This window comes from Capricornis sumatraensis, chromosome 7 (genome assembly GCF_032405125.1).
Source record: "Capricornis sumatraensis isolate serow.1 chromosome 7, serow.2, whole genome shotgun sequence".
NCBI classification, from domain to species: domain Eukaryota; kingdom Metazoa; phylum Chordata; class Mammalia; order Artiodactyla; family Bovidae; genus Capricornis; species Capricornis sumatraensis.
Genome location: NC_091075.1, coordinates 74,883,854 through 74,904,453, shown reverse-complemented (window position 1 = coordinate 74,904,453; position 20,600 = coordinate 74,883,854). Strand labels below are relative to the sequence as shown.

Below are 20,600 nucleotides of genomic sequence, written 5' to 3'. Positions count from 1 at the left end.
TAGGTGTATTCATAATCTAATGTTCAGTTTTAAGTTGTATTCTATAAATTGTCTCTATAAATAATAACTTAAACTTGAGCATTTCCTGCATTGGAAAATTCAAAAATGTATAGAATCATTTGTCAAGGTTGGCAAATCTCTTCCACTGTAATCTTTGGTTTCTAAATCAATTATGGAAATTTTTATGGTAATAAGGTAGAAGGAATTTTCCTTATGATGGTCTGCTTTCTTAAACATTCTAATCTTGGAGTTCCCTGGTGTCGCAGTGGTTAAGAATCTGCCTGCCGATGCAGGGGACACAGATTGGATCCCTGGTCTGGGGAGATTCTACATGCCGTGGAGCAACTAACCCCATGGGCTATGGCCTGAGTCTGGGCTCTAGAGCCTGTGCTCCGGAACAAGTGAAGCCACTTCAACGAGAAACCCGTGCTCCGCAACAAAGAGTAGCTCGTGTTCACCGCAGCTAGAGAAAGCCCTTGCAAGGCAAAGAAGACCCAGCATAGCCAAAAATAAATTAAAAAAAAATTCTAATCTCAACACAAGAATGTGTTTTTCTATGAGGGAGGGGATATATGCATAAACTTAGTCATGCAGCAGAAAGTTAACACAACATTGTAGAGCAATTGTACTCCAATTTAAAAAAAGAAAAACTTCAAAGAAAATAGAATTTTCTTTTTTAAGATTTATTTTATTTTTGGACTGTGGTGGGTTTTTTGCTGCTGCATGAAGTCTTTCTCAGTAGAGGTGAGCAGGGGCCACCCTTCATTGTGTGCTCCGACTTCTCATTTCGGAGGCTTGTCTTGCTGCACGGGCTCAGTAGTTGTGGCGCACGGGCTTAGTTGCTCCTCGGCACGTGGGATCTCCGATTCTTAACCACTGAATCACCAGGGAAGCCCAAGAATATGTTCTATTTGAAAAAGATTTTTAAAGGGTTTTATATTATTTCTGAATTTTTCAAAGCATAGTGAAATTTCTCTTAATAATTCATAATATTAAAGACATTTTCCACATTCCTGACCATATATATGAAAGGTAAATAGTGTAATGTCTAAATTTCTTCTCCAATATATATTTTTAGAAGTTTATTCCTTTAAAACTACCTCAACCTACTGTCTGCTCAAGTGTTGAGATGATATACAGCAGCAGAGTTAGAAGATACTTTAAAGCATCCTTACAGTATAAGAAATGCTGCTAAGTCGCTTCAGTCGTGTCCGACTCTGTGCGACCCCATAGACAGCAGCCCACCAGGCTCCCCCGTCCCTGGGATTCTCCAGGCAAGAACAGTGGAGTGGGTTGCCATTTCCTCCAATGCATGAAAGTGAAAAGTGAAAGTGAAGTCATGTCCGACTCTTAGCGACCCCATGGACTGCAGCCCACCAGGCTCCTCCGCCCATGGGATTTTCCAGGCAAGAGTACTGGAGTGGGGTGCCATCGCCTTCTCGGAGTATAAGAAATAAGAGGTCCTAAATGTTTATAGTTGATTTTAACAATTAAGTTGTAAAATCTTATGAGAGCCAAAATATTCTTTGTGTTTCTACCATGCTGGCTTCCTACAGTGTGGTTTTGGTTCAGGAGGTCTGTAGTGGTCCTGGACATTTCTACAGGTGATTGTAAGGCCCAGCAGGCATGAGAACTACTGTTCTAAGCTTAAAGACATTAACCACCAGGTTCATATTTGAAGAATAAACACAAACAAGAAAAGTCCTTTCCTTTAACATAGCCTTGTGTTAGCCTGAGGAAGCAGATCAATATTCTACTCCTATGTGTCAATTTCTGAGAGACACTGACAGCCTGGGTGATCCCCCCTGGCACTCCATCCAGAGTAGCTCAGTAAGTGATGAGGGAGAAAGCTCTGCTTCCAAAGACCCACCACCTTCCTTGGAGAAATGGTGACATGTTATTTTTTTCACTTAAGAAAATACAGAATGGTTCAAGAGCTCGTTGCTTCCAGAAAGTCCACAGTGAACATAAAGGAGACACAAGCTAAAGTAAATTGGGAGATGACCCTAAAGAATGATCCATCTGCTTTCTTTGTTTTATCAGTTCACCATGGGATGGTTTATTGAGAGTATCTGCCACTGATTACTTTTGTTTTTTAAATGTATTTATTTGACTGTACTGGGTCTTCGTTGTGGCTTATGGGATCTAGTTCCCCGACCAGGAATTGAACCCAGGGCCCTTGCATTGGGAGTGAGGATTCTCTGCCACTGGACCACCAGAAAAGTCCAGGAAGTCCCTCCCATGCCACTGATAACCGTTTTCTCTTAGTTTGGTATTTTCGGCATTACAGAGATATCAGAATGGCTGGGAGGGGGAGGAGAAGATGGTAAATGTGAGCCCAGAGAGATTTCTGCAGGTCCCAGCTAGTAGCACCCTCCATGAGCTGGTTCATATAGGTAGATGCTTTCAAAAAAATAAAATAAATGACTATAGGATTAAGGGTGGAGAAGGCAATGGCACTCCACTCCAGTACTCTTGCCTGGAAAATCCCATGGATGGAGGAGCCTGGTAGGCTGCAGTCCAAGGGGTCGCTAAGAGTCGGACACGACTGAGCGACTTCACTTTCACTTTTCTCTTTCATGCATTGGAGAAGGAAATGGCAACCCACTCCAGTATTCTTGCCTGGAGAATCCCAGGGACGGGGGAGCCTGGTTGGCTGCCGTCTATGGGGTTGCACAGAGTCAGACACGACTGAAGTGGCTTAGCAATAGCAATAGGATTAAGGGACAAAGGTAAAGCTATAAGATTGGCACAAATGTCTATCCAGGCATTGAAATTTACAAAAGAGCCAGCAGTTTTCACTTAACCTCTTGCAAAAGTTTATGCATTGTCTTCTTGCAACCACAAAAGAAAACACAACCACAGGACTCTTTGAATGTTTCATAAGATATTAATAACCACGGCAATGATGCAACTTGTGCTCAGAGTAAAGTTTAAGAAGCTTTAAAATATTTTTAGTTCCTTTCATCTGACATTGTTTAGACTACCTTCAGAGATGTTTTTCGACAGTTTCCTTACTGGAAAGAGTTGAGAAGTTTTATAAGGCCAAGGTTACTAGGGTGATGTGATTTATAAATTTCCTTTGAAAGAAAGAGAGGGAAAGAAGAAATGGAGGAGCAGCAGCAAACACATGTTAACCAAAGATAACTGAAGCAACAGAGACTGAGTTTTGTGGAGAAATAAAAGGTAGATATCTCTATTATGGTTAGATCTTCTATCCTCGTTTCTAGAAATCAAGTTTGTTTGGTGTACGTTAGAGAAGTAGGTACTTTCTAATTGTCCTCCCATAGCAACCAACCAAGTCCAATGCCCTTAGTCAAATAACTCAAGGAGAACTTTAAAGCCAAGTGGACCTATCCATAAAACTTCATATGAAGTCCTGTAACAGGGAGCCACAAAATTATCAGAGAAAATGCACCTGATTAAGAATGTGTCACCTTTGAATCATGTAATAATGGTTAAGAAACAAAAAGAGGGAAAGAAGTACACGAGGAACAGTCCCTGAATCTGAGTTCAGTTTATAAATTGGTGCATTTGATGAACACTTCTGAAAGACTGGGGATTCTACAAAGAAGCAGGAAAAATTTTCCTGGAAGAGCCACCGTAACTGTGTCACTGGAAATAGTTGGGCTCTTTCTAGGGCAAGGAATAAAATCAGAGGCAGGAGTTTCCTCTTGCCTGTGTTTTCTTTTTTCTTTTTTTTTCCAGGCAAAATGAGCAGTGGTGGGTGTTTCCAGTGGTCAGGTTTGGCTGGAGTTGGTATCCTATGAGGTCAGTCAGTGCCCATTCAAAATAGCAACAAGCCCCTGCCTGAGTTTTTCTGCCAAACTAAAGACAGGATGGCCTGTTGAGAAGGGTCTAGAAGAGCACAGTACTGAAACAGAAGCAAAGGCTTTCCATTCTAGGATGCTGGGCATCAAGGTTCTTTCCAGCTTTGAAGTTCTGTGTCAAAGAAAGAGAGGGACAGGTACCAACAGGAGAAGAGGCATTTACGACCTGGCTTAACCTCATCCTGCCTCACCACTGGGACAGGCATCACTGGGACAGATTTTAAAGTTGGGGAGCACAGAACTGCCTAAAAACACCGAGATTTCACTATGACCCAACAACTGGTTTGACCCCAGGCTCTCTCACAGTAGAATGATTTCTTGTCTCACCGGAAACCCTCTTCAAGTGACCAAGAGGAGAGCGAAAAACATTTAGGGAGCCCAGGATGCAGGTCCCAATATAAAAGTTTATCAGCCTCGGGGACATTATGCAGTCAGGTCAGTGGAGTGTGGCTCATCCCCAGGTACAAACTACATCAAAATCCACTCAGGATTGTGCTGGCTGATTTTGCAATTCTTTGTTAAAACAACAAACCAAGGTGTTTCCCACACATGTGCTTATCTTTTACTGTCAGAGATGGCAAGTCCTGACCTGTCTGTCCCAAGTCCTCAGCCAAGAACTTGAACACTCTAACTTCCTATATCTCAATACATTTTAAACTGGGGGAAGGGGATGGGTGCACATCTGCCATTTTTTAGCCCCATTTCAGAGGCTACTTAGGTATGAGATATGCAGCAGGAAGTCATGTTGCCTCAAATTTGCTAGAACAATCCATACGTGCATGCTATTGCTGGAGTTGTGTCCGACTTTGCGACCGCATGGACTGCAGCCTACCAGGCTCCTCTGTCCCTGGGATTCTCCAGACAAGAATACTTGAGTGGGTTGCCATGCCCTCCTCCAGGGGATCTTCCCTGGACCAGGGATTGAACCGGCATCTCTAAGTCTCCGGTATTGGCAGGTGGTTCTTCACCATTAATGTCACCTGAGAAGCCCCTGCTAGAGCACTGTTTGGCTCTAAAGTAAGGAAATATAAAAGACCCTGAAGCTGGTCAAAGACCTGTTCTCTTGACTTTGCAGTTATTTTTAATGCAATCACAGGGGATGTCGGATTAAAAAGACAGTTGCTGTAGATCGTTCTCAGCTGGATTTGGGCTCTGTCTTGGAAATCCTCATCTAGAGAGGCTCATGGTGAAGTGGACTCTACTGCACCCTGCCGGAACCATGTCCAGGCCACGCTGGGCCATGAAGAGCCGGTTGACAGGAAGATTCCTACTCACAGCTTTAGTTCGAAAAACCTGGGGTAGAGGGATGAAGGAGGTTGCAGATTGCAGGGTGACTCACACAAGCCCTCAGGTGGAAATTTCTCCTGCTTCTCAGTCCCTGGCCCTGGGAAGTGCAGGGGTGAAGCGCTGCGGACCTATCTCCACCTCTGTAAAAGGCAGAGATTAAAAGCGCCGCCCCCATTTCCCCAACTATGAAAAGTAACTTCTGTCCTCTGGGTCATTTCTCTGAAGGAGGTGTGGGGTGCACCGCCCTCCCTGGAGAGGCTGCAAAGTGCTAAACCGCTTTAGAGGCAGCAGGGCTTGCAAGGGTGAGGCGTCCCGCCGTGGAACCAGGCTGCCAGCCTAGCGAGCCGTCAGGACTGTCCCCAGGGCAGCTCCCTTTGCCCGGAGGAAGCGTTTGAAGGCGGTTTTTCCAAAATCACCGCCGCTCTTCCTCCACTCCTTCCTTAAAGCCTCAAGGCGGGGAGAGCGCGGCCGTCTCCTCCTCCCACTGCCTTAGAGCGGGGCCCCCGGGGAAACCTGTTGTCAAAATTGGGGTCAGGAGGGAGGCCCAAGGACGCGCAGGTCTACGGGGGGATCCCCTAGGCGGGCCCCCGGAAGGGCCCCGCGCAGGCTCCCGGCACAGCCTGCAGCGCGGGACACCCGCGCGCCGTGCCACCGCGGGCGGGGACAGCCCGGTGGGCTGAGGGCGCCCCGGATCGCCGTTCCTCCCTGCGCTCTGCCCACGGCCTCGCTCATCACCGCCGCTTCTCCCTCTCCAGCAGCCGTGCCGGGACCATGTCGACCGAGACCGCGAGCGGCCCCACTGAGGACCAGGTGGAGATCCTGGAGTACAACTTCAACAAGGTCAACAAGCACCCGGACCCCACCACGCTGTGCCTGATCGCGGCGGAGGCAGGCCTTTCAGAGGAGGAGACCCAGGTGAGCCCCGGCGCGCGCCCCGCGCGCCCACACTCCCGCCCCTCGGGACAGCCTCGATCTCGAGAAGGTGAGGGCCTCCCTCACCCTCGGCTCCCGCCTGGCCCTCTTCCCCCGGATCTATCAGCGTTTCTGCCCGCACCCCGGGAGCCCAGACCTGCATCGCTTCCACAGCAGCATCCCTGCTTCTCGGCTCCACCCGCGCCGGGTCTGCCCTGCACCCCAGCCGAGTGGCTCCCGCAGGAGCTGCTTAGAAACCCCACGCCCGCCTTCCTGTCTGTTTGATTTTCCTCTCTCCCCTACAGCCAGAGAAAGCACTCTCTCCTCCCGCCGGGCTGGGAGCCGCGTCAATGGGCCCACTTTTGTCTCGCTTTCCCGGGTTTAGTTTCCCCTTTGGGCTCCGAGCGAAATCTTCCGGAGAGGTGCGGTGTGCACCCACTGAGCCCAGCGTCCACAAATCTGTTCCCAGCGGGAATGTCAGAGCTGGACGAGATCCTAGTGATAAGCTATAAATTTAGTCCTCGGGGTTGGTAAACGAGGAAACAGGTTCAGAGGGAGGGAATTGTCATGATGGCACAGGTCGTTAGGCATCCTCTTTCCACCACATCTCGCTGCAGCTTCCGCTCAGCTGCAGAGCTAAAATTGAAGGGAGTCAGGGAGATTTGGTTCCGATTTTTAAAAATTCCGCGGCCCTAGGAAATCTAGGATCGTCTTTTTCTGGAGTTTTCTGACAAGGTAGACATCTAACATTACAACTGAAGGGAGTGAGGAAAGATGTCACTGTAAGTGCATTGATTTATTTATCTATTTTAAAAGCTTCTGTACTATCCTGAAAATCGTTTAGGACAGAGAATGCAACACTGCCCAGGATTTTAACCACTAGGAGCTGGCTTGAAGGAGTACTGGCTCCTTCAACCGACTTTTTTTTTTTTAACCCCTGCCTAAACTCTGACTTCTATTTTCCCTTTGGTCATGGAAAGACAATTAGTTATGCCTGATAATATCACTTGGAACTCCTCTAGCATCTCTCCCATGGGAACCCAAAGCACTTCACACCACTCATCAGAAGTCTAAAACAGAGACTTTCTTAATCTTGCCATTTTATAGACCAGGGCATCAGACATTTTGTTCTTTCCTCACAATAAATCATTCTTAGATGAAGCTTAAGAGCTTATAATGGGTGCTTCAATGGATCCTAGAATCAAGACCCCAAGATACATCTTGGATCCCAAGTCCAAAATGATTTTTACTAACTAAGCCTTTGAACGTGGTGGGCTACAGTCCATGGGGTTGCAAAGAGTCGGACACGACTGAGCGACTAACACTTTTGAAGAATTTGCCTGTAGGAGATCCTCCCATTTCTAGGTCAAACAGAAAGTCAAACATATCTTTTTAGAGAAGGAAACAGCTGTCTGGCTAACCAGAACCAGAACTTAATAGAAGGTAATTTAGTGATTTAGTGTAACCCAAGTCTAACAGCTCAAGTTTCTGTGAACCACCCCCTCTTTCCCCAGGAGGCAGCCTGCTGAACTTTTGTCATTTAAAATCCCACGCTATATTTAGAAAAGAGGAGTGGTCACAGAGACAGTAACTCAACTTCTTAAAAAGAAAGCTGTGGATTCACTGTGGGCTCTGTGAAAGTGTTAGTCACTTAGTTATGTCCAAGCTGCTCTGTCTGTGGGATTTTCCAGACAAGAATACTGGAGTGGGTCACCATTCCCTTCTCCAGGGGATCTTCCCCACCCAGGGATTGAACCTGAGTCTCCCACATTACAGGCAGATTCTTTATCATCTGAGTCAGATTCTCCCTTGGCAAGTTACTGTCATTCCCTTACCCGTAAAGCAGAAAGATTACGTTGACCTTTATGAGAGATAATACTTGCCACCTATTGTTCCAGGTATTCTCCAAGTATTAAATCCTTTATTTTCCACAACAATGCTGTGAAGTAGGTGCTTTTGACCCCATTGCACAGATAAGGGAATTGATTTACAGAAAGGTTAAATAATTTGCTTAAGGCCACAGCTAGGAGGTGGCAGAGCTGGGATCTGTGCCCTGGCAGTCTGGCCCCCTGGCCTGGATGCTTAAACACCATGCTGTTTTGTCTCCACAGAAAAGAAATGGAAACAACTGGATGGGATGGGAGGAAAGGACTGAAGATTCAATTTATGTTCTCTTTCTTCCTAAAAAAAAAAAAAACTATACCATCAATGACAGTCATCTCAGGCCACATTCAGTCTTTCCTCCGGATACACCTTATATGAGAGAATTGCACTGAAATCAGGTTTGAGGCAGGAAGAAAGAGAGGGCACCCTTCTGTAATCAAGGTCAGCCAGTTCAGACCCCTGCATAGCAGGTTCCTCCACCGTCTCAGGCATCCCTTCTCCCATCTCACCTCTTCTCCCACCCTCAAATGGGCAAATGGTCGACCCAGCTCTGAAGTGAGCCTTTGCGGGGATGAGTCAGCCTCATAGCAGGGCCCTTTGCTTCCTTTTCCTGCCACAGGGCCAACACCTTCTTCCTCCCCGACATTGCCACAGCTCGGCTTTACCCCTCTGTCTTCCAGCACCAACTACAAGGAAGCATCTGAGACCCCAGAGCTCAGAGAGAGAAGAAATTGAGCAATTTCAGAGGAAGAGGCTTTCTAGGTGACCCTCTGTCCTCTCTTATCAGATTGGATCTCATCTTCCAACTTCCCATCCTCCCCACCAACCCACCATCCCCTTAACTCCTTGCCAGCGGTTCCACCCCCAACGTGGACTGGTGGGTGGGAATGGTTTCCCTGGAGGGACCCTATAAATAACTGCTGGAGACCAGGGTGTGCCCAGCCTGCATACAAGCAGTGTCTGCTGTCAATGCTTTCTCTGTTTCTTTTCTTTATTAATGTTACCTTTTTCCATAAGAAAAGGTTGTCAAAGCCAAGATAATATTTATTTCACATGCTTGCTCTCTTTATGCCTAATACCACCCACCTCCAGAATTGGATTCATATTCTTTTTCCTAGAACAAGGAATACTAGGAAAAGAAAAATAAGCATGCTATGCTACTGTGAGATATTAACAGTTTACTCAAGCTGATTCACACTGCTGATACTTTGGCAAAAGTAAGAGGGACTAAAAGGTTAAACTGTTCCCTGACTGGGGACTTTGACCCCTTTGTAACTGTCCCACTGTAGGACAGTGTTCTCTACTTGAAGGGGACACCAACAGGAACCCAGCATGAGGTGAAGGATGCTCTAATGTAAATAACTTTTTAAGGTGCTTTTGCTGGGATCCTTGTTGTCCAGCCATGTCTAACTCTTTGCGACCCTGTGCACTGCAGCACACCAGGCTTCCCTGTCCTTCACTAGGTCCCAAAGTTTGAGCAAACTCCTGTCCATCGAGTCCATGATGCTGTCCAACCATCTCATCCTCTGCTGTGCCCTTCTCCTTCTGCCTTCAATCTTTCCCAACATCAGGGTCTTTTCTAATGAGTCAGTTCTTTGCATCAGAATGCCAAAGTATTGGAGCTTCAGCTTCAGTCCCAGAATGGATTTTTTTCTCATGACAGTAATTAGATTTCCCTTATATTTAAATTAGATAAACTTTATAGAATCTCAACCCCTGTGTCTTTTGTTATTTTGAAGTCAGTGTGAGAAGGGGCTGGGAAAGCTCTCATCAGCCCCTTGGGAGGTTAGGATGATCTGCCATTTTCTATTGTCACTGATTCAACCCCAGTGTAGTTGGCATTGGTTCTTAGATTGGTTTCCAGAATTTTTATCTCCTCTTAACATCCTGGGATTCTTCCCAGAACCCTGGTTTTAGTTGTTAGATGTTTCATCAGTGGAAAAAGACCTCTAAAGGTCTCTTCCTAAAAAGAATGAAATGTTAGTTACTGGAGAAAAGGACAGGAACAGTGTTATTTTGCCTCAACCCCTCCACATCACAGGGTCTAATTATCATCTGTCCCCTTGGAGTAAATAAATCTCCATCAATGGGTGAGGCTAATGAGGGCATCCATTTATAAGCAAGAAAGGGATGAATGTCTTTCCCAGGGGATGACCGACCAAAACAAAGAAGAGAAGGAGAAAAGCCAGGTGGAAAATTAGTCTCGACATGAGTGAGATGTGATAAGATTCTGCTCTGAAGGGGAAAAAAAGCAAGCAAGGTGTTTAACGGTTTTTGTTGGAGAGCAGCTGGTTTGCTAAATTATTATACATGTGTGTGATTTAAAATATATATCTTCAGAAAGTCAGTTCAGTTCAGTTCAGTCACTCAAAAATAGCTGAGCTTTTCTTGAGCCTCCCCCCATTCCCCAATGCTAGGGTTCAATTTATTAAGCATTCGGATGCCAACTCACCGATTCACAAATGTGGTCATTGCTGAAGTTATTTTCAGTAACTGTATATTAATATTCTGCTTCATTACTCATGTAAGAATTGGCTCTTCTGAATGAGTCCAGCTCAATCATTTTGTCCTAAATGAATCCTGATAGAAAATGAGCCTTTCTCCCTCCAAGTTTTAATTAGTTGGTCTGTAAAACTCTGCCGTTTATTCAGCTCTAGTAACTGGAAATTCTGTTGAATCAGACCTTGTAGCCTCAAAATCCCTGCAGAGGCACCTCATTAATGAAACTGGAACCATGCTGCTCTCACCCCAGATTCCAGAGTTAGCTAAATACACACGTGGATCCCCGAAGCAAATATGCCCATCTTTAGCAGCAGAACATTGGCTGAAGTGTGAAGTGTTAGTCACTCAGTTGTGTCTGACTCCTTTTGAACCTGTGGACTGCAGCCCACCAAGCTTCTCTGCCCATGGAGTCTTCCAGGCAAGAGTACTGGAGTGTATAGCCATTGCCTTCTCTAGGGGATTTTCCCCACCCAGGGATTGAACCCGGGTCTCCAGCACTGCAGGCAGATTCTTTACCATCTGTGCCACCAGGGAAGCCCAGAACATTGGTTAAAGCTACCAAAAACACATGAGTTCTCTATTCTCCTTAAGGAGGGAGACCCCTAAGAGCGAAATACTGCATCCAGAAAGCAACCCCTAAGAGAAGGTTTCCCTAAGAGCAATCTGCTGCCACTGGTTTTCAATTCTTTTCTCTGCTGCCGCATCAACAGTACAAAGGTGTATAAGACCACAGATCTCAGTGGCTGTGTAACGGACTTCAGTGTGTAAACTCTGTTGAACAGTTAGGGCGAAGTATAGGCGTGGTCCCTTGCTGTTCAGCCAGCTGAGCCTTGGTGCAGACCCTAGACCATCCTGTTTCCTCACTTCCTAGCTCTCAGGCCTTGAGACACAGAAGCACTCCTTCCCCTGTGGTCCTTGCCCTTTCTTCTCATCTGGGGTGTATGCTGAAGTGCCCTTTGATTCCCTAGATCTCTGTAGAGATGAGGTCTTCCCGAGTGTGGCCCTGGAGCCCACCCTGTTTGTTGGGAGGCTGTGCTAAGTCAGAGACGTCTAGGTGTCACCACACAATCTCCACACCATCTTCATCAGCACATCCCAGGTCTGGCATCCATCCCACAGCTGTGTTCTTTCTCTCTGCTTCCTTTCTGTCCCCTCATCTATTGGCCCCTAGAATAGATACATTGAAAGTTTATTTTATCTTTTAATATTTGCTCATTTATTTGGCTGTATTGGGGCTTAGTTGCAATGCACAGACCCTCTAGTTGCGGTGCCTGAGCTCAGTTGCTCCCAGGCATGAGGGATCTTAGTTCCCTGACCAGGGATTGAATCTGCATGCCATGCATTGCAAGGTGGATTCTTAACCACCAGACTCCCAGGGAAGTCCTAGGAATAGGTAAATGTTAGAAACCCTAACCAGGACAATAGAAACTCCCTAAGCTTCCCTCTTCACTTATAGTTGAGCTGACTGGTGTTCTAACGTCCTCAAGTTCTCAGAGCCAGTTGATTAGAATAGAGCTTCCTGTTGGCAGGGCCCAGGACTACAGAGCCGCCAGTGGTTACCTACTCAAGCATTGAGGTAGAGAAAGTGTGCCATGTTATGTGGAAGGTTGGGAAGCACAGGAGAATAAAGCCTAGAGGTTCCGTCCCTCCCATAGAGCCTTCTACTCATCGTCTCCCGTGTAGATCAATGCTTGCTGCTTCTATGCCTTCACTCTTCTCTCTTCAGTGTTGTTTTCTGAAAAATCCAGATCCCTCCTGGCCAACCTGCTTCATACCCCAGACTCTTCCCCAGCATGGATCTCCTCATTTCCCCTTTGCAGAATTCCCACCCCTCAGTGGTATAAATATACAAGCATGTTCAGTCGTGTCTGACTCTTTGTGACCCCATGGACTATAGCCCCTCCAGGCTCCTCTGTCCGTGGAATTTTCCAGGCAAGAATACTGGAATGAGTTGCCATTTCTTTCTCCAGTGGTATAATCTCAATGGTGTAATTATGTTGTACTTGATGCTTTTGAACTGTGGTGTTGGAGAAGACTTTTGACAGTCTCTTGGACTGCAAGGAGATCAAACCAGTCAATCCTAAATGAAATCAGTCCTGAGTATTCATTTGCAATACTTTGGCCACCTGACGTGAAAAACTGACTCATCAGAAAAGACCCTGATGCTGAGAAAGATTGAAGGTGGGAGGAGAAGGGGACGACAGAGGATGAGTTGGTTGGATAGCATCACTGACTCGATGGACATGAGTTTGAGTAAGCTCCAGAAGTTGGTGATGGACAGGGAAGCCTGGTGTGCTGCAGTCCATGGGGTCAAAAAGAGACAGAAGCAACTGAGCGACTGAACTGAACTGACTGATATGTTGTAAGGTAATTCTACAACATATGAAGAATGTTTTAGCCTTCACATGGTACCATGGCTAGAACTATCCCATCTGGGGCTTTTCTAAATCCATGGTTAATTTTGTGAGGTATGAATATTTGGGTCACACAAATCTAGAAGATTTTGAGTAAACTGGGAATTCTACTCTATCTTTTCTCACTGCTCAGTGGCCCTGGAGCAAGAAAGATTGGGCCAGACTACTCCATAGATTCCCCCAAAAGAAGAGCCCCAAGGCTGTCCAGTGCTTAGTTTTTCATTTATTTTATTCAACAAATTCTAATGAAGCACTGTGGATGACCAAGGCCCTTGGGATCACCCCACACTGATGAGGTAAAACGGTTGTATAGGTTTATCTGGGGCAACAAGGAGATGCTTTGATTTCTTTTATCATTCAACAAACATTGATTAATCTCTGTTAAGCCCTTATGCTAGGGGCTAATAGTGATGCAGACTCTGCTTTCATGGCTCTTATCTTTTAGAAGGAAACATAGACTAAAAGCAAGTGAATGAACAAGTTAATGAATTCATTACAGATATTCAAAGTTCTGGGAAGGTAACCAAGTATTAAAATAGAGACTAAGGAGAGGGATAGAGAATCTGCTTTAGATAAAATGGTCAGGAAAGGCTTCAGTGAGAAGGTTTTATTTAAGCATAGGAAATAGTATGTGCAAAGGTCCTGAGGCAGAAAGGTAAGTAAGTATCACAGAGAGAAGAACCAGCTCCATGGGCTCAGTTCTTACTTTCCTTTTTTACAACTGGGTCACAGAAGCTACTTTGAGAAAGGGAATGGATATTTTTCAATATGTGACAAGTAACTTTGCACATTTTCCTCCTCCAGAAATGGTTCAAGCAGCGCCTGGCCCAGTGGCGGCGGTCTGAAGGCCTACCCTCTGAGTGCAGATCCGTCACAGACTGAGGAGATGGTGGGCATTGGCGTTCCCCTTCATGAAGACCATCTGCTATTTCTCTTCTCAGCTTCATCAAGCTATTTTGGTTTTTCAGTGTAGCGTTGTTATGTCCCACTGTTAGCTGTCCTGCTATTTAACACAATGTTGTATTTTTTTTTTAATGTACATAACTAAAGAAGATAATAACAATCTTTCTGTGTGCAAGCACATAGGAAGCTATGTGCAGCAGCTTCTGTGTAAAGCAGAGGTGTGGCTGCAAATGGTGTGGCTGGCATTTCCTTTTGAGTCATGATAACAGATGGTGTTAAAAACCACCTAAGTTTCCTTTTGACCATCACCTCCCAATAACAATTTACTGTCAACATCCATTTCGGAATGGTCAAGGCTTCTGTTGAAAAGATAACATGACCAAGAGAAAGACGCATCTCCTTCTAATTCCACTTCCCTAATTCATTTTCCTTGTGTTTCATTTAATACATTGAGTGAGAATACAGAGGGACTTTGAGTCATGTGGATTTCATAAAGCAGTTCCTTGGATTATAGCTGAATTAACTTGGAAAGCACTCAGGCTGGAAGTCAGAAATCCCAACTGGCAAAAATCAAATAACTAAGGGGAAAAATTCACAAAAGTCTTAAATTTCCCTTATTTAAATACATTTGTCAATTTATTTTGCTAAACAAAATGAACTGCTTTTTGTCTCTGAAATGATGTTCTAAATAAAACCTTAACATTTTGTGAAAATGCACTGAGTCCTCTGCAGACTTTTAACTGAATAATAAGCATATCAAAGGAAAGCAGAATAGCTCAGCATAAGAGCAGCCTGACAAAAGAGCTGTCATTTTCTAATCCTTGCTATTCAAAGTGTGGTCCAGGACTGGCATCATCAGCATTAGCCGCAAGCTTGTGAGAAAGAAAAGTACAGAATCTCAACTCTAATCCAGACCTACTGAATCAGAATCTGCATTTTCAACAAGCTCTCCAGGTGATGTACATGCACACGAAAGCTTGAACAACACTGATCTGAAAACTCTACGGTCGATTTGCATCCATTTTTTGTTATACACAGCACATGAAACAGCTTAGCGGGGTCTATATTTGAGTGCATGAACAGTAACTTAATTACAATGGATTAACCAAATAGGCTTTCTATATGTTTGTTTAATTGACTGTTTTTACATGAGACATCAGCAAGTGAGGGTGACAAGAAACTGCAGTCATTTTATTTTCCTACTTTCCTATCTTTAGCATGTGGCTCTTGTGTTCATGGAGACAAGATGGGTGCATTTTAAATAAAAAAGGAAAAAACAAAGGGCAAATGCTAGGTAAGATTCTTCCCTTTAAAAGTTTCTGGAGGCCCCTACCTAGGGACTTGCACCTACATCTCATTGGCCAGAGTTGGGTCACATGGTCACTCCCAATTGCAAGGGAGTCTGGGAAGGTGAGCATATGTAATTGGGCATCATATTGCCTTAAGAAAAATTAGGGTTCTCTTGGTAAGGAAGAAGAAAGGGGAGGATGAATATTGGAAAGGCCACTAGCAGTATCTGCCATCCCAGCCCAGAATGAGGCTGGTGTCCACTTCTGAACTCTTATGCAGGCACAGTCTTTTCAGTTCTTTATAAAGAGCTCAGAATAAGAAACAGTAACAGTTATTTGGAATACAAATATTTACAAGATCCCATTAAACATCTGTGGCAAGGGCTTCCTCCTCCTTTACCTTAAAACATTTCTTCTCTAAACAACACACAGTGAACCAGCATCTGAGCAGAACAGCCTCGTCTGGCATACTCCTCTGCAGCCCAGTCAGTGGTAGTCGGAGCATCTGTCAGCACGTGGCTCGGTGCTGACATCATGTTCTGGAAGGAAAGAAGGGAGATGCACAGGAATGTGTGCACTTCATAAACACCTGCATAGAGAGAGCATTCTTTACTGTTCAAAGCACTTTCATAGTCACGGTCTAACAGGGAAAATATGCACTGTTAATATTACAGTAGGCGAAGCAAACCCAGACAGAGCATGGAGATGAGCCCATGTCAGGCAATCAGAGAGATACTAAACCAGGTCTAAACCCCAGCTCAGAAGTCTATCCCACACACCAGAGAAATGATTCAAGAACAAGCCATCCAGAACAAGAAGAGTTAACCAGCTGAGCAGAAAGTGCGCCTTTGGCTTGGAGTTGAGAAGCATGTTTATGATAGAGGATCACTTCCTGTGTTTATCTGGCCCAAGAGTTGAATCCTCGAATGGCAGGTGCTGGAGGGGAGTGAAGATAGAGTATCCTTTAACAAATTAATTATTCAATTAATATATGTATCTAACTAGGGTCAGGATCATTGTTTGTTCATTTCTTGCATTTTAAGTACTCCTTGATAATATCGTTGTCATAGTCCTTTACCACCACACAACAGCAACCAACAACTATGCCACGTTTCTCTCTGTCAGTGTTTCAGCGGTCTACCCACTGCCCTCGTTTCTTGATGTCATCAGCCTTAAGGCTGATTTAGTGTTCAGCAAGCGGAGCAAGCCCGGTCTGTGCTTCTGATGGACTGGCTGTAAATTGGAGGTTTCATGATCTTCTCCTCGGGGTGGATTGATTTTCCAGAGCAGCTCACAGAACTCAGGAAAAGTTTACTCCCTAGATTACCAGTTTATTATAAAGGCTGTAACTCAGCAACAGTCAGATGGAAGAGATGCAGAGGGCAAGACTTGGGGGAAGAATGTGGAGCTCCCAGGCTGGCTCTGTGCGCCACTCTCCCAGCACCTTCTCCTCTTTACCAAGCCAGGAGCTCTCTGAACCTTGCACTTTAGGGGCTTTTTACAGAGATTTCATTATGTAGGTGTGATTGATTAAATCATTGGCTAATCATGATTAAACTCAATCCCCAGCCCTGATCCCCTCCCTGGAGGTCAGCAGTGGGAGGTGGGAGGGGGCTGAAAGTTCCAGCTCTCTAACCACCTGCTTGGTTCCCCTGGTGACCAGTCCCCAGTCCTGTGGTTATCTAAGGGCTTTCCAAAAATCACCTCCATAACTAAACTCAGGTGTGGTTGAAAGTGAAGTGAAACTCACTCAGCCGTGTCCGACTCTGCGACTCCATGGACTGTAGCCTGCCAGACTACTCTGTCCATTGGCTTACTCGAGCGAGAATACTGGAGTGGGTTGCCATTTCCTTCTCCAGGGGATCTTCCTGACCTAGAGATTGAACCCGGGTCTCCTGCATTGCAGGCAGATTCTTTACCATCTGAGCCACCAGGGAAGTCCTTGTTATTCATGACAAGAGGTTTCTTTTGCCTTTCTCACTCTGGAGCTACTTCAGGAACTGGAGCTATTTGAGGGCAAAAGACCAAATACTATTAAAAAAAAAGTAAGACGTTCCCATTGCTCTCATCACTTAGGAAATTACAAGGGTTTTGGGAACTGTGTGCCAGGAGCAAGATGAAGAGCAAACATATATATTACTTATTAATAATCATAAGATCACAATATCCTTAGAAAGATTCTTCCTAAGGGAGAATTTGCTCTTTTGTTTATGAAAACACCTTAATGAGTATGGGGGGCCATAAAACATAAGCCTAGAAGGGAAGAAAATGAAGAATTCAGTGGCTGTGCACAAGAAAGTAGCAGAAACTTAGGACTGTGTCCCATGGATGCTCAGGTGGGCAGCTAGCTGGGGCCCTCAGGCACTGAGGGGAGAGACGGAGGAGCATGATCTGGGACAGAGCACAAGCTCCAGCAACCTGCCCGCTGACCCAGAAGGCTGGCGGGTTGGCTCAGGGACTTTTAAATGCCATTTTATATTAACACTGCACAGTGGCTACCATTCCGCCACTGCTCTTTGTTATCCGTCACCTCGAGGATGGCGCTATTACACAAAATGGCCTTGCCTTGGCGATGCTTTGCGGGGTGGAGAGGGCGGGAGTTGCTTGGGCCATGTCTGTCTTCCTGTGAAGGGGTAATAACACCCCTTTACATCTGGGGAGCACCTTCCACTTCATGCGGTAGAGCGGTTAATCATAGCATCCCCGTTTCCCTGCCCTACTCAGAGTTAGACACACGACCCAGGCCAGACAGTCACAACGCCACGGCCCTTCACACTTGGGGACTGAACCAAGATACGCGCTTTGGACCTAAGCTGGGACAATTAAAGTCCCTCACCAGAGTTTTCCCAACTGGAATGGTAGGGGTAGTTCTTCACTGTCCTCGTGCTTAGAGAGTTGTGAGGGTGGAGGCCTGGGGTTGCAGGCAGCTATAGACCCAGCTAGGGAGGGAATGTCATGAGAGAGAATGAAGCCAGACAGTGATGAAAGTTAGAAGGAGAGAGACACAGAGAGTGAGAGAGCACTAGGTTCACGCTTCCATCCCTGCCTTCCTAGATCTGTGAACTAGTGAATCCCCTTCTTGGTGTGTATCTGCCATTTGCAGCAAAAAGAATCCTAACTAATGGGAGAGTGAAAAAAGGAAGAGAGGAGTGCATAGAAGGAGGAATCCTGGCCACTAGAGTAACTATGAATCCAGAAGAAGCAGGAATTCAGAGTAAAAGAAAGCCAGGAATACATAGGCCAACAAACCCTAAACATAAGCAGACAGAACACCAGACAATTCTCAGTTGATGGGGACTTGAGAAAAAAGTTATTTTTGCATATTAAAGGAAAAGATGACCACTGACAGGTAATTTATGGACATTAAATACATACTTTTTGTAATTAAGTGCAAATGTTTGATAGATAGGGTTTTGTTACTTTCTTGTGGACATTTGGCTGCTCTCCCTCAACCCTGGCCATCTCCATGCAGCAATCTTGTTCCACATATTCCACTTTCCACTAAAGGGTCATTTGAAAACCTCAACAAACTGTTTCAAACGTACCCCTGCCCAACCTCAATGCCAGAGTAACTAGCAATAACAACAGTAAGAAGAAAAGTCATTTTAAAATGTCATATTCTCAGATTTCCCTGGTGGTACAGTGGATAAGAATTTGCCTGATCCAGAAAGATTGCACATGCCTTGGAGCAACTAAGCCTATGCACCTCAACTACTGGCCCATGCGCTGCAACTACTGAAGCCCGTCTGCCGAGAGCCCACACTCCACAATGAGAAGCCCCTACAATGAGAAGCGTGTGCGCTGCAACTAAAGAAAGCCTGCTTGCAGCTACAAGGACCCAGTGCAACCAAAAGATAAATAAATAAATAATTTTTAAAACTTCATATTCTCTTCCCATGATGGAAGTACTAGGAGGTAGTGGAGTACACAGAAGTCAGGCAAGGATACGGAACATGAGCCGTGCTTATATTGACAAGGCAGGAGAATAAGATTTCTTGGTTTTATGAAGCCTGGGGCTTTGATGGTGTGGTCTCCGTGAACAATTATAGGCATGAAGAAGTGAAGGTTTTAGAGAGAGTCTCCCTTCAGTTTCACCATCAGCTGTCATCTTACAAATATTTGAGCACTGCTCCCATGGGGATGTACTCCTATAAAGATAAGTTTCCATGTGACTTCTTATAAGAGTTTTCCACCTAAACTTAGAAAAATATGAGAAACTTTGGACTGGAATCTCAATTTATGTAATGCATCCAACTACCGAAATACTCATGACTCACTGACTCACAGTTCATGTGACTCATCCTTGGAGTTCCAGATGAGCAATGCAGAAGGATTTTCTTTCTCTTTCCTCCAGATGCAAGCTCCCTCTCCTCCTGCATTAAAAACAAACAAACAAACAAACGAACAAACAAAAAAACCTTGTACCTTGGAATTCGACACTGCCCGGGAGCCTCAAGTTTCTGGGGATAGTGACGCTGAGGATGAGAATCCTCGAGGCACAGCATAGGAACCGTAGTACAGAAGCACAGAATCTTTTCAAGATACAGAATGTGTGTTCATGAACCAGGAGAGGTGTGAGCACGTATATATATGTCCCTTTCTCCAGGGGGAGAGCTGAGGCAGAGAACGCTGGTTGTCCCCTTAGGCCTTCTCTCTCTCTCTTTTCAAGAGTGCTTGCTGTTGGGTTTTTGTTTAGCTGGTTGTGTGTACACTAGCGCTTCTCTCTTTCTTCCTGTAATTTTATCTGAGGAGAATGGCTGTCCAGCTAAAGACTAAATAGTCTCATTTCCCATGTAGATAGATTTTTTTAGCCAGCCTCCAACGAGCTCTGCTTCCTGGTATTCACATATTTGCATAGGCCCTTCCCACACTGAACCAGGGCTGGTCTGTGTGACCAGAAAAAAACAAAAACAAAAACAAACGATGTGTCACTTCTGAGATTAGTTTCTAAAAGATACTGCAGCTTCTCTCTCTCTTTCTCTCTCTCCCCCTGCTTCTTGGATTAGTTGCTCCGGGGAAAGGCAGCTGCCATGTGGAACTGAGACCCCTGAAAACAGCCAGTGAGGATAGAGGTCTGCCAAGAACCCTATGAGTAGGCTTGAAAGTGCATCCTCCAGCCCCTGTCTAGCCTTTAGATAACTGCAACCTCAGAACCACAACCACCCAGCTAAGCTGCTCTTGGAATGGTTTGATAGAATAAAGGTCTGTTGTTTTAGTCTGGTAAGCTTGGGGATATTTGTTATGCAGCAATAGATAACTAAAGCACTGGATGTGACCAATGAAGTGATGTGTGCTACTTCCAGGTAATGCTCCTAAAAAGAGTTGTGTGCTCTCTTGTTACTCTTTCCCACTTCCCATGATCAAGGATGTGAGTATCTTAGTAAGCAGGCAGCCCAGGTGGCCCAGTGGTAAAGAATCCACCTGCCAGCAGGAGATGCAAAAGACACGTGTTTCAATCCCTGGGTCAGGAAGATCTTCTCGAGTAGGAAACAGCAACCCATTCCAGTATCCTTGCCTGGAGAATCCCATGGACCGAGGAGCCTGGGGGCTACAGTCCATGGCATCGCACAGAGTCAGAC

The 20,600-nt window shown here is 45.3% G+C and overlaps 1 protein-coding gene across 1 annotated transcript; it reads left to right on the top strand.

Moving 5' to 3' along the window:
• The first annotated feature begins 5,888 nt into the window (after window positions 1–5,888).
• Window positions 5,889–13,711, top strand: HOPX (HOP homeobox). Its single transcript, XM_068975643.1, has 2 exons — window positions 5,889–6,032; window positions 13,634–13,711. The coding sequence occupies exons 1-2, from the start codon at window positions 5,889–5,891 to the stop codon at window positions 13,709–13,711; spliced, it is 222 nt and encodes a 73-aa protein (XP_068831744.1).
• Window positions 13,712–20,600: the final 6,889 nt, after the last annotated feature.

Coding starts and splice junctions, on each gene's coding strand:
- HOPX (XM_068975643.1), top strand. CDS start 5,889: ATGTCGACCGAGACCGCGAGCGGCCCCACTGAGGACCAGGTGGAGATC. Junction 6,033..13,633: donor TTTCAGAGGAGGAGACCCAG/GTGAGCCCCGGC, acceptor TTCCTCCTCCAG/AAATGGTTCAAGCAGCGCCT.